Source organism: Dendrobates tinctorius, unplaced genomic scaffold, assembly GCF_039654945.1.
Source record: "Dendrobates tinctorius isolate UK_male_01 unplaced genomic scaffold, ASM3965494v1 ptg000059l, whole genome shotgun sequence".
Lineage (NCBI taxonomy): Eukaryota > Metazoa > Chordata > Amphibia > Anura > Dendrobatidae > Dendrobates > Dendrobates tinctorius.
Genome location: NW_027361727.1, coordinates 9,722,154 through 9,740,094, shown reverse-complemented (window position 1 = coordinate 9,740,094; position 17,941 = coordinate 9,722,154). Strand labels below are relative to the sequence as shown.

At 47.5% G+C, this 17,941-nt stretch overlaps 1 protein-coding gene across 4 annotated transcripts in view; it reads right to left on the bottom strand.

Moving 5' to 3' along the window:
- Positions 1–334: 334 nt before the first annotated feature.
- Positions 335–17,941, bottom strand: part of GALNT18 (polypeptide N-acetylgalactosaminyltransferase 18) — a 253,671-nt gene continuing 236,064 nt past the window's right edge. For 3 of the 4 annotated variants that reach the window (XM_073578383.1, XM_073578381.1, XM_073578384.1), the window contains exon 11: positions 335–820. In XM_073578383.1, coding sequence (XP_073434484.1) covers positions 674–820 — 147 coding nt within the window. In that variant the 3' untranslated portion in view covers positions 335–673. Of the gene's footprint in view, positions 1,241–17,941 lie in introns of all 4 variants that reach the window. The other variant, XM_073578382.1, reaches the window with a different exon arrangement.

Sequence of the window (17,941 nt, the reverse complement as noted above, 5' to 3'; positions counted from 1 at the left end):
CCCTTCCTTCTCCTCCCGGTATAATCCACATCTAATCACAATACTTTCTTCTCCAGCTACCACACTCCACATCCAATCACAACCCTCCTGCCTCTTCCCACCACTCTGTCCAATCACAACCTTTCCTTCTCCTCCCGCCACACTCCACATCCAAATGCAACCCTCCTTTCTCCTCCAGTGACTCTACAGCCATTCACAATGCTCCCTTTTCCTTCACCCACAACCTACATCCAATCACAATCCTTCCTTCTACTCTTGCCACACTCTACATCCAATCACAACCCTCCCTTGACCCCATCCCACCGAGTCACATAATATAACTCACAGGCAGTGATCTTTGTATCCATAAAATTTATTGTCCATTATAAATATTTAGAATTTTTTGTAACTTATTTACACTTGGATGTAAAATGTTCCCCCCTTCTCCGTCGTCCCCCCTCCACCATTCAGCAGCTTTCTAAAAACCATAAAAATATTCCTAAATAAAAAGCCTACATCCCAGTCCACATACTCACGCCATAAAAAAAAAAGTAACAACCAAACAGCAGGCAAAGTTTTATCATTTGCTACACAGTAGCAAAGGAATCAAGTAGTGTAAGGAGAACCTGTGCTGAGATTCGCTGTGAAGCCCCCATGATGGACAAGGCAGGTTTTACAGCATCCACTTCTTGCATTAGGTTGAGATGTTCTTGTGAAAGTTTGTTATACTCCACTTCTGTCCGCTGCACTTCTGAAGCACCAGCTGATAGCCAAACTCATTGTCACTGTTTTCCTGCAGCTCCAGGCAGCGCTTGGATTTCTTGTTTTGTATCGCGCCTCCCTGTGAGAAAAGAAAGGTCAGTATAACACAAAACTGGAATACATATCAATTTTTCATATGAACTAGAATAGTGCAAGTTCTGACAACCAGCTCCTGCATCTGTACTTGATGACGATCCTTTCAAACAGGATTCCAGATTAGGTTTTCCCAATTCTTCCTCCTTATGGAAGGTGAACTTTACAAGGTTCTGCCCCAGCTCAAGCCCCTTCTTGATTCCTCATGGGAGGTGTAATTTATAAGGCTCTGCTCATGCATGAGCCCCTTCATGATTCCTCATGGGAGGTATAATTTATAAGGCTCCGCCCCATCCATCGCTATAATAGGGTGTGTAACTTACAAGGGCTCCACCCCTGCACTTCTTTTTATACCTCACATGCCACCATTGTAAGTCAGGGCCAGTCTTCACAGCAGTCCTGGCTTCTGCAACAAGAACATCATCCTAATGTGTGAATAGTTGTAGATTATCTATACTAGGTATATACATATATATATATATATATATATATATATATATATATATATGTTAAAATTTATCTGTTAGCAAGGAGATAGTGCCCCTCCTGCAGGACTCTCTTGGGGCAGGGGGTGTAAGAGAGTATGTATGATTTCTAATCATCACCACTGGGCTCAATTATTTACATAATTTGCATATGTAACTGGGACAACATATCGAGAACATGCGAAGTAGTGAGAAAAAACATTTCTCATCTTGCTTGATTCTTGAAGGGTTGTTCCAGGAGACCCCACAGACTGCAACAATATTCCTGATTATAGCACTGCTCATCCTAAGCTGCAAGGCTCACAAATGCCATACCATACAGTAATATAGTGAAGACTGACACTGTTCTGTCCGTAAGAGGAAACAAGTATAGAAAAGATTATTAGGAGTCCAACCAAGAGGATCTGAGTTGTAAATCATATATTGGTGGGGTGACTCAACACAGCACTTGCTCCAGTTGTGGCCCCCCCGAGATCTCTGCTCGTGGACCGAACTAAAACATGGGGGAATATGTATGCATGGGTTACACAAAATAGCATTACATGGACCAGGCAGGAGATGAGACACATCTCTTCTTTATACCTGATCCTGAGTTACATCCTGCATTATACCCCAGAGCTTCACTCACTATTCTGCTGGTGCAGTCACTGTGTACATGCATAACAGATCCTGAGTTACATCCTGTATTATACTCCAGAGCTGCACTCACTATTCTGCTGGTGCAGTCACTGTGTACATACATTACATTACTGTTATGAATGAGTCACCAAGGAGGAAAAAACAAAAAGCAAGCTAAGCCCAGAAAACCGGAGAGGTTGGTAACTAGCGGATTGCAGACCCCTGATCCTATCCACACAACTAGCGGTAGCCGTGGAGCGTGCCTACGGTGGTCGTAGACGCCTCGTCACGGCCGGAGAACTAAATAAGCCTAAAGAAAGAAAGGGGAAATCTAAACTGCCCCAGAGCAGACCCCAAAGCAATAGACAGCCCCCAATATGTATTGTCGGTGAAACAAGATGAAAACACAAACACAGATAGAAAGGCTGAGCAAACGATGGGGCCCTCACTAACTAGAAAGGACAGTAAAGAAAAGCTGCTGTCTGCAATCATGCAAAAAACCCTGCCAAAAAATGTCCAACACGTCTGATAGAAAAAGGCCCTGAAGTCGCTAGACTTATATTCCCTATATCAGCACTCAGGTATATTCTGAAGACAGAGCAAAAGAGATCAACTGATCAGAGACAAAATGGGGATTCAGCCCAGTCCCAGCCAGGGATGGCTGAACACAAAAACTAAGTAAACCAGACAAAAACTCATATGAACAATAGCAGAGAAAACTTAGCTTTAGGAAGGCAGGAACCAAACTTAAAACCAGGAGCCACAGTCAGGAGAAATCACCAGCAAGAAACTAGGGAGTCGGCTGCCTTAAATCCAATCAGAAACTCCTGATGTCCAATCACAGTCCTCTTCCTCAGGTGACCGGGCTCTGCCATTTAAATCAGCTTCATTACCTCCCTTCACCAACAGAGTGAGTCCAGATAGAGAACTCACTACTCCTCTGTCAGCACAGCCGGCTCCATAACCCTCACCAGAAGCCAGAGGCAAACCCAAAAATGAGCTCACAACACATTACTGATCCTGAGTTACATCCTGTATTATACACCAGAGCTGCACTCACTATTCTGCTGGTGCAGTCACTGTGTACATACATTACTGATCCTGAGTTACATCCTGTATTATACACCAGAGCTGCACTCACTATTCTGCTGGTGCAGTCACTGTGTACATACATTACTGATCCTGAGTTACATCCTGTATTATACACCAGAGCTGCACTCGCTATTCTGCTGGTGCAGTCACTGTGTACATACATTACATTACTGATCCTGAGTTACATCCTGTATTATACCCCAGAGCTGCACACACTATTCTGCTGGTGCAGTCACTGTGTACATACATTACTGATCCTGAGTTACATCCTGTATTATACCCCAGAGCTGCACTCACTATTCTGCTGGTGCAGTCACTGTGTACATACATTACTGATCCTGAGTTACATCCTGTATTATACCCCAGAGCTGCACTCACTATTCTGCTGGTGCAGTCACTGTGTACATACATTACTGATCCTGAGTTACATCCTGTATTATACCCCAGAGCTGCACTCACAATTCTGCTGGTGCAGTCACTGTGTACATACATTACTGATCCTGAGTTACATCCTGTATTATACACCAGAGCTGCACTCGCTATTCTGCTGGTGCAGTCACTGTGTACATACATTACATTACTGATCCTGAGTTACATCCTGTATTATACTCCAGAGCTGCACTCACTATTCTGCTGGTGCAGTCACTGTGTACATACATTACATTACTGATCCCGAGTTACATCCTGTATTATACCCCAGAGCTGCACTCACTATTCTGCTGGTGCAGTCACTGTGTACATACATTACATTACTGATCCTGAGTTACATCCTTTATTATACTCCAGAGCTGCAGTCACTATTCTGCTGGTGCAGTCACTGTGTACATACATTACATTACTGATCCTGAGTTACATCCTGTATTATACCCCAGAGCTGCACTCACTATTGTGCTGGTGCAGTCACTGTGTACATACATTACTGATCCTGTACTGATCCTGAGTTACATCCTGTATTATACTCCAGAGCTGCACTCACTATTCTGCTATTTGTACCCAGGGCCCCTAGTGACTGCCCTTCTTACCATCCAGCAACATTTACTTTCTCTCGCAGTAAGATGTGTTCAGGGTTATGTGCACAATGCAACCACCAATAGGTTCAGTAGCCGACACCCCGGTCCCATGTCAGAGGATCTCTTTTTCCTAGTGTCTATCACTTTTTGGGTTATGTGGCATCTAGCCCTCCAATTGTTATTGATGAATTCTGTTTACCATTATAGGGGACACTCTTGGTCTGTGCTGCCGGGGGATGGGCGCCGGTAAGCCGGGATCTCTGGTGGTGTGTAAGTGACAGCGGGTATTCCTGGCCGCAGCAGAAAATAAGACGGTGCAGAATAATGAGGCTGCACTACCAGGAATTACACAGATGTCAGAGAAATGTCAATTATCAGCCGCATGTAAGAGCAGAGCCTGCAGTGCAGCTATAAGGGGTTAATGCTTCATCCATTGTGCAGCACCGAACGCGGGGGGCAGTGACGTGTCAGAACATGGGTCTCCCCCATAGCAGCCTGTTCAGTGACCACATGCAGCGCAGACATGGCGCCCCTGGCTCTGGGCTTTTACACAACTCTGCAGAAAAGTGATGAAATTCACCGCAGATCCCAGCCAGTGTAGTGCAGCCGCTCACAGCGTGTCCGCTCCGGGCAGAATTAGGCGGATTTCACACCGATAAATGATTAAAATTTCATTGCGCCAATCTGCACCGAAATTTGCTTCCTTTTAATGTCAGGAGTGGAGAGTAAAGCCGCATAAAATATGTATGTCAGCCGTCTGCTGCGGAGAGCGGAGGCCGTCTCCTGGATCATGTGAGCGAGGCGAGCGGTGGTATCCTGGTGTATCGCGTAGCAGCTGCATGAACCTGCGGTGCTGCGCTCCTGTGATCCGACAGATGAGTTCCTCATAGATCTCATGCCGGATTAACATGAATTAACTTGATAATCCAGAACTCGAGCACTGGCGTGGTGGTGGAGCATGTGCACGTTGATATTCACACGGCCAGCTCCGAACATGGGGATTAGTGGGGTCTCCCGTCATCTCATCGCCGGTCATCTTCTCCAATCAGGAGCATCTCTGTTATTCACTTGTCTAATTCTTCACCATGGACCATCCCAAAAACAGGGCCCCCCCCCTTATCTACAAGCTGTGTCTGGTACTGCGCTTTATCCTCCCGTATTATCTGACCAGCTCCATTTAATGCACCAGCTTAATACAGATAGTATATAGGTCATTTTATTCCTGGACATAATATCCGAGGACTGAGCGCCGTTCTGATGCGAGGAGATCGCTGTCTATAATGAGCTGTTAGCGCTCGCCGGTGGCCGCAGTTTAATTAAAACAAGAAAGGTCAATGGATTCTTAATGGAGGAGCTTAGATTAGGCTGAAACGATCATTATACGGCCCATCATTGCTTTATAGCCGCAGAACTGAGGCTGAGTGACAACAGTATGGCCGCCATTACAGCTCCAATCGCAGGGGGGGTGTCATCCTTTTTTGTAGACTTCTTATAAACGCTAGTGATGAGCGAACATCACCACTAGGACATCCGACTCCTATATCCAAGACTTCTCCTGTGCTGCACCTGTACTCTGGCATGGGCGCTCTACCGGTCATCCAACTCCTATATCCAAGACTTCCCCTGTGCTGCACCTGTACTCTGGAATGGGCGCTCTACCGGACATCCAACTCCTATATCCAAGACTTTCCCTGTGCTGCACCTGTACTCTGGCATGGGCGCTCTACCGGACTTCCGACTTCTATATCCAAGACTTCTCCTGTGCTGCACCTGTACTCTGGAATGGGCGCTCTACCGGTCATCCGACTCCTATATCCAAGACTTCCCCTGTGCTGCACCTGTACTCTGGAATGGGCGCTCTACCGGACATCGACTCCTATATCCAATACTTTCCCTGTGCTGCACCTTTACTCTACAATGGGCGCTCTACCTGACATCCGACTCCTATATCCAAGACTTATCCTGTGCTGCACCTGTACTCTGGAATGGGCGCTCTACCGGACATCGACTCCTATATCCAATACTTTCCCTGTGCTGCACCTTTACTCTACAATGGGCGCTCTACCTGACATCCGACTCCTATATCCAAGACTTATCCTGTGCTGCACCTGTACTCTGGAATGGGCGCTCTACCGGACATCGACTCCTATATCCAATACTTTCCCTGTGCTGCACCTTTACTCTACAATGGGCGCTCTACCGGACATCGACTCCTATATCCAATACTTTCCCTGTGCTGCACCTTTACTCTACAATGGGCGCTCTACTGGACATCCGACTCCTATATCCAAGACTTCTCCTGTGCTGCACCTTTACTCTACAATGGGCGCTCTACCGGTCATCTGACTCCTATATCCAAGACTTCCCCTGTGCTGCACCTGTACTCTGGAATGGGCGCTCTACCGGAAAATAAAAATCCACAAATATCTGCCTCTGAGAAAACTAGCTGGATATAAACATGTCCTCTACCTCAGCTGCTGTAGACCTTTTTCACCCAGCTTTCCAAAACACAGTAAGCCTGTAGCTGTCAGTTTTTCAATACTTAATGCCTGCAGTGGTTAAAGAGCTGCTTCTCACATGCAGGGGCGGCAGGCCAAGGTCGCACAGCAGAGCTGGATCAGTGGATAGCCCACCTTAATGGATGTATTAATTAGCAGCAGGTAATTACCAGCTCGCCGTCCGCAGCACAAGACCTGCTCATAAGATGAACTTACCGAGTCATTAATCAAATTACACGTAGCTGAGAATTCTGTAACAAGTGCCGAGAGGCCACGACATCGGGGAGGACGGTGAGAGCAGGAAAATAAAGGGGCATTTACTAGCTATGAGGTTATCCAGAGTTGTAAAAATGTGGATTAAACAGCGCCACACCAGGCATGGGTATCTGGGATTATTGCAGCACAGCTCTATTGCAACGGATGCGACAGATCTGCAATACCACATACATCCTGTGGACAGGAGTGGCGCTTTTCATAGAAGTAACAAAGCTTGCTCCTTAGAACGGAAATTTTAATGAGCTGTACAGCAGATGAGAACAAGACACCAATGAATGAATTCTATTAACCCAGGGCTGGTGTCCGGCAACAGCTCCCAGACCCAGGAACCGCCGTCTCAACATCCAGGCTGAGAGGAGAATAGCCAAAATTCAGCGAGGATATGCTAGGTCAGAGTCGCTCAGAATATCTCCTCCTCCATGATACAAAAACTTTGTCCTGTTACTTTGTTGCATTTCATAGTATTGGTTTGGTCTTTGGCGCTGTTCACACCACTATTGGGTTTTCATGTGGATGCCTCGATGTGCAGCACTCAGCCTCTGGCTGTAATCAGGATTCACCGACACCAAGCAGCGATCTAGAAAACGGTAATGAATTCAGGCCAATCTCTTTCCAGTCCTCAAGACTGACATTGGCGCTAGAGAACAATGTGCATCTCCCAATAGACTTGGCGCATCTTGCCGCCGCCGTAAGACATTTACTCTGGAGACTGCAGTACATATCCATCATAATTCTGGCATAAATTCTGAATTTGTCGACCAAGCCCCACCAGCTAAACGCTGTCCGCTTAAAAAATGATTAGAACCTGGCCTGTTAATGCCAAAAGTTGTGTGGGAAAAAATATGTTGTGACATTTCACACGATTGTACACCAGAGTTCTGCCTAAAAACTGTTTGCTGCATCGGAGGCTAAAGTCTATAAGAAAGTGTCAGAACTTTTCGAAACATAGTGATAAAAAGATACCGACATCTTTTGGGGGTAATTTTTTTTCTTAACTTTTGCAATGGGATTTTAATAAAAATATAGAACTGTGTGACTTCTGCAGCCTCTGTGTATCATAGTACTCTGCAAAGTGTAACCCTACCCTTTCCTTGCAGCTGCTTTATGACCGGCTGAAGGCTGAACTTGTGTGGTCACAAATCGGCTTAGAAGAATCAGGAGAAGACAGACAAGGGTTACAGGCGCTGCTCTCAGAACGAGCTCACTGATTTATTCAGCAGCATTTACGCTGGCTGACTGCGGCTTCTAAACAGAAACCGATCCGCCGTCGTTTAATGGCCTCTCTCGGACTCCTGAACTGTAAAACGGACTTCCAGGAGAAGTCCATGTTCGGAGTTCAGCACATGTGCACAGAACGATCGGTAATATGACTGTTCTGTGCGAGTAGAATATCAATCTTCTCGGCAGCACATCTGTTCACACAGGACAAGGTGCTGCTGAGACTGATTTTTAAGTGAGTTCAAAGATCGTTTTACACTTGCGTTGGGAGCTCTTGCCTGATAAATTTGGAAAAAAGAATTCCTGGGAACGCTCGCTAACGATAATCCGCCAGTGTGAATGTCACTTGATTCTGCATGCACTGTGATACATAGAGGCTGTAAAAACCAAATGATCTAATGTTTTAATGAAACCCTATAGGAAAAAAATTACGGTATCAATTTTTTTTTTTTGCCAAAAATAAAATGTGTCCATAACTTTTCAATCTTTATTTACAGACCTTTTAAGACCAGTAGGGAAAATGTATTGGACTGTAACTCGTGTAAAGGATGATCTGATGAGAGACGCGCCTACATAACATGTAGGATGACACATTAGGGTGCTTATTGCTTTCCTCCCGGGACTCCGCAGTATTACGCTCCTCCGTCTCGATAACCTCATTTATGTGATGTTATGATGCAATTTTATACAATATAAACCTCCAAATATTATACCGCCCCCCCTCTCTGCGGTGATCTCCCCACGTCTTACATAGGTATTTTCTGTCTAGAAGTCGAGATTTCTAAGTGCAAAATGATTCTGTTGAAGCAGAAAATGACAGCGGATAACAAGGCGCCAAGTGGTTTGTGGCTTCACAGCTGCAAGCCGATTGTTTCCCTGAACACGAACCGAATAGAAAATCATCTGCCACTATTTCTTTCTTGTTTGGTCTCTTAAGCCGAGATATTGTGATGCGCTGACCTCCCGCAAACAGACAGCCCGGACCGCAGCCGCCAGATGAGCCCAGATCTGGCAATTTGTCACTTTCAATATCTCCAGTCAGACGACGATCCACAAAGTCCTCCATCTGATGAGACTCGGGGAGATTTGTCCGCTTCTATTTTCAGGATATGGGAAATGGCTTCCTGCATGTGACAAGCTGTGAAATATAGGGGAGTCTACGGAGAGATGACCTGAAAACGCCGGCGTGGTGCACGGCCACCGCCACCACCGAGGCTCAATAACAGCCCAGTTATCGGGATATTGAATCTGTTAGGTCAGATAATGCACTCGTCTGTCAGGCGGAAAATCAGCAGCCTCGCAAGAGAGGCACAAAAGCGGGAGGTATATCACCTACAGACAGTGTGTGTATATGTATGTATGTGTATAGATATATGAATTATGTACAAAAAATGATCCTGAGTTACACCCTGTATTATACTCCAGAGCTGCACTCACTATTCTGCTGGTGCAGTCACTGTGTACAGACACAGTAACTGCACCAGCAGAATAGTGAGTGCAGCTCTGGAGTATAATACAGGATGTAACTCAGCACCAGTAATGTAATGTTTGTAGCAGTGACTGCACCAGCAGAATATTGAGTGCAGATCTGGAGTATAATACAGGATGTAACTCAGGATCAGTAATGTAATGTACACAGTGACTGCACCAGCAGAATAGTGAGTGCAGCTCTGGAGGATAATACAGGATGTAACTCAGGATCAGTATTGTATGTAAACATTGACTGCAGCTCTGGAGTATAATACAGGATGTAACACAGGATTTGTAATGTAATGTATGTACACAGTGACTACACCAGCAGAATAGTGAGTGCAGCTCTGGTGTATAATACAGGATGTAGCTCAGGATCAGTAATGCAATGTATGTACACAGTGACTGCATCAGCAGAATAGCGAGTGCAGCTCTGGGGTATAATACAGGATGTAACTCAGGATCAGTAATGTAATGTGTGTACATAGTGACTGCACCAGCAGAATAGTGAGTGCAGCTCTGGAGTGTAATACAGGATGTAACTCAGGATCAGTAATGTATGTACACAGTGACTGCATCAGCAGAATAGTGAGTGCAGCTCTGGGGTATAATACAGGATGTAACTCAGGATCAGTTATGTAATGTATGTACATAGTGACTGCACCAGCAGAATAGTGAGTGCATCTCTGGAGTGTAATACAGGATGTAACTGTTACACCCCAAGACTCTCACCTGGCGACGGCCTCATCCCGGCGCCCTCCCAGTCTGCTCTCACGCCGTTCCTCGTCTGGCTTTGCAGGGTCACGGCGCGTCAGAGGTCCGCGCATGCGCGCTCGCTCTTCCCCGGCCACCAGGCATCCTGGGAGCTCGTGACCCGCTGGCTCCGCCCCATCATTGCGACGCCCACCGGGTATTTCTGCTTGGCGTCTTGGCAGGTAAGACACCTGTTTGTCTATAGCTGTGGCGCTAAGCATTCTTTGCGCAGCGTCACCCCCGACTCTCAGGTCCCTGTGCACCCTCTGTGCTGCGGTCAGCTTTCTGCCTTGTTTCTCGCCTGGCTTCCCAGTCCTGTGTCTCCCTCCTCTCGCTCCCTCCTCTCGTCCTACCTCCGTCTCCTGTTCCTCCGCTAGCCATCCTGTATTACTACCGTGCCTGTTTCCTCGCCTGTACCGCTGCCTCTGTAGTTGTCTGTGTATTTCGCCTCTTCCATCTTATCTTGTGTTCTGCCAGTACCCCTTGGCCCATTGTCTCTTAGTCTCCTTGTGTCCCCCTTCTATTTCAGCCATTGGTCTTTGCTCGTCCTGATCCATCCCGGACCGCTCAGTCTTTCTCCTCCTGCCTTGGGTCCATACCCTCTCTTGTATGCTCTCCTGCACTCTGATCTTCTCTCCTGTTAACACCCCGGGTCATCCCTTTGGTTCCGGCTGTCGCGGTTCCATCTCCCTTGGGCTTGCCCCTAACACTCCCTGTATAGGGGGTGGTCATCACCTGGTCCGCTCGCCCTTGGGGGCTCTGGAGCCACGACGCAGAGGGTCCACTCTCGGGTCCCCATCTAGAACCCTAACAGTAACTCAGGATCAGTGAGTGCAAGGTCATGTGACTGCAAGGGGGCGGGGTTTAGCGTCCTGCTTTCAGAGATGGCAGGACACTATACAGAAATACTCAGTCAGGCAAAACGGAGGTGATACACAGAGATATCAGTAAAGTACCAGGGATGAGACAGGATGGATAGTCAGGGCCAGGCAGAAGTCAAAACCAAACAGACATAGACGGTACCAAGCAGAATCCAAAGCAATATCCAGACCGAGTCATACACAGAGAATCAAGCAACCAGAACACAGCACAAACACACTCAGGGGTCACCACACTATGCCAAGGACGAAAGTATAACTGATGGGGATGGGAGCGTCCTGAGGCTATAAGAAACCTCTCCCAGAACCAGGGAGAGGCCAAAATCATAGCCCCAGGTGTGCAGGTAAGCCTGCACTGGGATCACAAGCTTTAACCCCAGAAATGCCAGTCATCAGCACTGGTTCCAGACATTAACCCCACGTGTGAGAGTCAAACCCGCACTGAGATCATGACAGTACCACCCTCTCAACGGGGGGCCTCTGGACCCCCAGGCTTGCCCGGGTACTTAGCATGGAAAGCCCGCACCAGGCGATCAGCATGCATCAACCGGGCCGGTATCCAGGACCTGTCTTCTGGTCCATACCCCTTCCAATGAACCAGGTACTGTACCGACCGCCGTACCAACCTGGAATTGACGATATGACCAACCTCGTACTCCACCTGCCCCTTGACCAAAACAGGAGGAGCAGCGGACTCTGAGTCTCCCCGGACTGCTTCAGAAGGTTTCAGTATAGATTTGTGGAAGACGTTAGGGATCTTGAAAGAGAGTGGAAGGCACAGCCTATACGCCACTGGATTGATTTTTTCCACAATCTTGTATGGGCCAATGAATTTGGGCCCCAACTTGGCTGAAGGAATCTTCAACTTAATGTTTCGCGTGGAGAGCCAAACCTTGTCTCCAACCTGAAACGTGGGACCTGGTGTTCGTTTCCTGTCTGCGAAACACTTATACCTGCCCTGAGACCTATAGTAGATATACTCGGTTGAACTTCTGCCCACGTATTCTGTAATTGCTGAACAGAGCCCTCAGCCCCGGGACACCCCGAATCCAGACGAGAAATCTCACCAAAATGAGGCTGAACCCATAATTGATCAAAACAGGAGGAGTCATACCCGTGGATTGACTCACCTGACTATTGAAGGCAAATTCAGCCAACGGCAGTGCATCGCACCAGTCACTCTGTCTAGCAGAGGTTAGACACCTGAGGTTCTGTTCCAGGGACTGGTTAGTGCGCTCCGTTTGACCATTGCTCTCAGGATGGTATGCAGACGAAAAGGACAGAGACATCCCTAATTTTTTGCAGAAAGCACGCCAAAACTTAGCCACAAACTGCACACCACGATCAGACACCACATTCAGGGGTACCCCATGCAACCGGATCACATGCTGCACAAACAACCTGGACAACGTCTCAGCTGACGGTAGTGCGGACAGGGGTACAAAATGAGCCTGCTTAGAAAGCCTGTCCACCACTACCCATACCACTGTATTACCCTTAGATGGAGGGAGATTGGTAACAAAATCCATGGATAAGTGAGTCCATGGTCTTTCGGGCACTGCCAAGGGCATCAGCTCCCCTGCCGGCCGGCTATGAGAGCTTTTAGAACGAGCGCAGACCCCACAACCAGCAATGAATTTTTTATGTCCGAAACAAGGGTAGGCCACCAAAAGATCCTAGCCACCGCCAGACGCGTGGCTGAAATACCAGGGTGAGCACTCAGCTTCGATTCATGGAACTCCTGCAAGAGTTTCAGGCGAAGTTGCTCTGGGACAAACAACTTCCCCTCCAGCTTGGCCGCCGGGGCCTGCGACTGGGCCCCCTGAATCTCCTGTTCCAATTCAGACTAGACCTCTGCTATCACAACCCCAGGGTGAAGAATGGCGGACGGTGGCTCAGGGGGCGACACCGGCTGAAAATTGCGCGATAAGGCGTCAGCCTTGACATTCTTAGACCCTGGACGAAATGTAATCAAACTGAAAGCGGGAAATAAAAAGTGACCAACGGGCCTGTCTGGGCGTTAGTCTTTTAGCAGACTCAATGTATGACAAATTTTTGTGATCCGTGATCACCGTAACCGGGTGATTGGCCCCCTCCAAAAAGTGCCTCCATTCTTCAAACGCCAATTTGACCGTAAGAAGCTCTCTATTGCCTACGTCGTAATTTCTTTCGCAGCAGAGAACTTCTTGGAAAAGAAAGCACATGGCCTGAGGTTGGTTAGAGTGGCAGGCCCTTGGGACAACACCGCCCCCACCCCCACCCTCAGAGGCATCCACTTCCATGACGAATGGTTTGGAAGGATCTGGCTGTACTAACACGGGCGCAGACATAAAGCTTCTTTTCAGGGTCGCAAAGGCCTCTTTTGCGAGAGAGGACCAGTTTCTCACATCCGCACCTTTACAAGTAAGATCTGTGAGTGGTTTGAACACCTGTGAAAACCCCCGATTAAATTTGCGGTAATAATGGCGAACCCCTTGAAGCGCTGAAGACCTTTAAGGTCTCGGGGTTGCACCCAATCCGCAATGGCCCGCACCTTCTTGGGGTCCATGCGAAAACCCTCACAGGACACAATCCCAAAAAAGACAATTCTTGAACAAAAAACACACATTTCTCCAATTTGGCATACAGATGATTTTCCCTCAGTCTTTGGAGAACGGTTCGTACATGATTCAGATGAGTGACTATCGGGAGAGTATATCAGAATATCGTCTAAGTAAATAACAACAAAACGACCAATGAGATCCGAGAATACCACGTTGATGAAATTCTGAAATATGGCTGGGGCATTGGTAAGACCAAACGGCATGACTAAATTTTCAAACAGTCCCTCGGTCGTGAGGAACGCGGTTTTCCAGTCATCCCCCTCCCAGACCCTTATCAAATTATATGCCCCCTGAAGATCCAGTTTGGAGAACCATTTTGCCCCTGAAAGTCGGTTTCACAAATCGGGAATCAATGGAAGGGGGTACGTATTTTGTACAGTAATCTTGTTGAGCTCACGAAAATCGAGGCATGGACGTAAACAACCATCTTTTTTTCTTTACAAAAAAAAACCCTGCCGCCACAGGTGAGACTGAGGGACGTATTTGTACTTTGCGAAAACTCTCAGCAATGTAATCTTTCATGGCCAAGCGCTCAGGGCCGGATAAATTAAACAGACGGGCGTTAGGCAATTTAGCCCCCGGGACTAACTCGATAGACCCTTTGACTGCGCTATGTGGCGGCAACGTCTCGGCCTCGCTTTCAGAGAACACATCTTCGAATTCTTTCAGGTACTCCGGAATACCTTCCAGCTCGACAGATGACACAGATACAGATTTAACAGGTTCAACCAATAGTGCAGACTTATCACATAATATCGAATCATTAAACCCCCACTGAACAATCTCCCCTGTTTTTCAGTTAATGACTGGGTTATGGCGTTGTAACCAGGGCATGCCCAACACCAATCCTGCTGGTAGATTGTCCAGAACCAAACAACTAAATTTTTCCACATGTTTTCGCTCAAAGTGGGCGCTACCCAAGTCAGACATAAAGAGAATTCCCACTTTAGTGAGGGGGGGGAGGAGTCAATGGCCACCACTTTGATTGGAACCTTAAGTCTAACTGTCCCTATCTTACAGCGTGTGACCAATTGGGAGTCAATGAGACTGATGGATGATCCACAGTCCACAAAAGCTGTAGAGGGAAAACAACAATCGTCCACTAACAGTTCCACATGAAGCAACACCTTAGAAAATGAGGAAAAGGGTACCTGAGGGTCTGAGTAGTCTCCCTGCTGACTACCCAGACCTGGTCGTTTCCCGTCGACCGGGTTGAGGATGGACGATCAGGACACTCCCTTTTCCAATGTCCCGTTTTACCACAGTAGAAGCATAACTGCTTTTCTCTCCGGCGTTGTCTCTCCTTTTCCTTCAGGGAGAGAGCCCCTACGTCCATGGGCACAGAAACAGTCTCTTTTCCACTGGGGAACAATTGAGTCTCTGCCTGCATCACCCCCCTGGCCCGCAGCCTGCGGTCTATCCGGACGGCCTGGGTCATGGTGTCCTCGAGTGAGTTAGGTGGGGGATGTAATGCCAAGGCATCCTGTAACCGCTCGGACAAGCCTCTGCGAAAGAGTCCTCGGAGTGGGTCTTCGTCCCAAGAGACCTCTGTGGCCCAGCGGCGGAATTCTGTACAAAACCACTCAGCCGAGTGTTTCCCCTGACAGACACTCATCACCATGTCCTCTGCCAATCGCACTCGGTCCGGCTCATCATAAATGTGCCTGAGGGCCTCAAAAAACGCATTCACAGACACTCTCTCTCAGGGGCAGTGGGAGGAAGGGAGAAAGCCCAAGCTTGTGGGGACCCTCTTAACAGAGACATAATGACCCCAACCTTCTGACTTTCGTCCCCAGAGGAACGTGGCCTCAAACTAAAGAGTTTGCACCCCTCCATGAAGACCCTGAACTCCATTTTGTTCCCAGAAAAGAAATCAGGCAATTTAACAGGTGGTTCTGGGGACACCAAAACAATATCACTCGCCCCAGCCCCCAGAGACCCCCGCACTGTCTCAGAAACCTGCTGCTGAGAACGAGCCAGAGCTTGCTGCTCCAGAGATAAACCCGGAAACATCTGACTCACACTTTTCATTTGCTCAGCAAGAGATTGTATGGGATCCATATTTCTCAGCAGAGAAGGGAAAAAAAAAAAACCCCAAAAACTTAACGGTCAGTTATGATGTCAGGATCCTGTCAGCGCCGGCGTGCAGCCTCCACTGAGCAGGGACTCACCCGCACTGTAGGGGGATCCGGGGTCAGGTACAGCCGGAAAGTACAGATAAACAGGACCTACGGTGATGTGACTGCAAGGGGGCAGGGCTTAGCATCCTGCTTTCAGAGATGGCAGGACACTATACAGAAATAGTCAAGAGTCAGGCAAAACGGAGGTCATACACAGAGATATCAGTAAAGTACCAGGGATGAGACAGAACGGATAGTCAGGGCCAAGCAGAAGTCAAAACCAAACAGACATAGACGGTACCAAGCAGAATCCAAAGCAATATCCAGAGAACAGGCCGAGTCGTACACAGAGAATCAAGCAACCAGAACACAGCACAAAGACACTCAGGGGTCACCACACAATGCCAAGGGCGAAAGCATAACTGACGGGGATGGGAGCGTCCTGAGGCTATAAGAAGCCTCTCCCAGAACCAGGGAGAGGCCACAATCACAGCCCCAGGTGTGCAGGTAAGCCTGCACCGGGATCACAACCTTTAACCCCAGAAATGCCAGTCATCAGCACTGGTTCCAGACATTAACCTCACGTGTGTGAGTCAAACCCGCACTGAGATCATGACAACAGGATGTAACTCAGGATCAGTAATGTAATGTATGTACACAGTGACTGCACCAGCAGAATAGTGAGTGCAGCTCTGGTGTATAATACAGGATGTAACTCAGGATCAGTAATGTCATGTATATACACAGAGACTGCACCAGCAGAATAGTGAGTGCAGCTCTGGTGTATAATACAGGATAACTCAGGATAAGTAAAGTGTTGTGAGCTCATTTTTTGGGTTTGCTTCTGGTGAGGGTTATGGAGCTGGCTGTGCTGACAGAAGAGGAGTAGTGAGTTCTCTATCTGGACTCCCTCTGTTGGTGAAGGGAGGTAAAGAAGCTTATCTAAATGGCAGAGACCGGCCACCTGAGGAAGAGGACTGTGATTGGACATCAGGAGTTTCTGATTGGATTTAAGGCAGCCGACTCCCTAGTTTCTTGCTGGTGATTTCTCCTGACTGTGGCTTCTGGTTTTCAGTTTGGTTCCTGCCTTCCTAAAGCTAAGTTTTCTCTGCTATTGTTCATATGAGTTTTTGTCTGGTGTACTTAGTTTTTGTGTTCAGCCAGCCCTGGCTGGGACTGGGCTGAATTCCCATTTTGTCTCTGATCAGTTGATGTCTTTTGCTCTGTCTTCAGAATATACCTGAGTGCTGATATAGGGAATTGAAGTCTAGCGACTTCAGGGCCTTTTTCTATCAGACGTGTTGGACATTTTTTGGCATGGTTTTTTGCGTGATTGCAGACAGCAACTTTTCTTTCCTGTCCTTTCTAGTTAGTGAGGGCCCCATCATTTGCTCAGCCTTTCTTTCTGTGTTTGTGTTTTTATCTTGTTTCACCGACAATACATGTTGGGGGCTGTCTACTGCTTTTGGGTCTGCTCTGGGGCAGTTTAGATTTTCCTTTTCTTTCTTTAGGCTTATTTAGTTTTCCGTCGTGACGAGGCGTCTAGGACCACCATAGGCATGCTCCACGGCTACTGCTAGTTGTGTGGATAGGATCAGGGGTCTGCAATCCGCTAGTTACCAACCTCTCCGGTTTTCTGGGCTTAGCTTGCTTTTTGTTTTTTTCCTCCTCGGTGACTCATTCATAACAGTAATGTAATGTATGTACACAGTGACTGCACCAGCAGAATAGTGAGTGCAGTTCTGGGGTATAATACAGGATGCAACTCAGGATCAGTAATGTAATGTATGTACACAGTGACTGCACCAGCAGAATAGCGAGTGCAGCTCTGGAGTATAATACTGGATGTAACTCAGGATCAGTAATGTAATGTATGTACACAGTGACTGCACCAGCAGAATAGTGAGTGCAGCTCTGGGGTATAATACAGGATGTAACTCAGGATCAGTAATGTAATGAATGTACACAGTGACTGCACCAGCAGAATAGCGAGTGCAGCTCTGGAGTATAATACTGGATGTAACTCAGGATCAGTAATGTAATGTATGTACACAGTGACTGCACCAGCAGAATAGTGAGTGCAGCT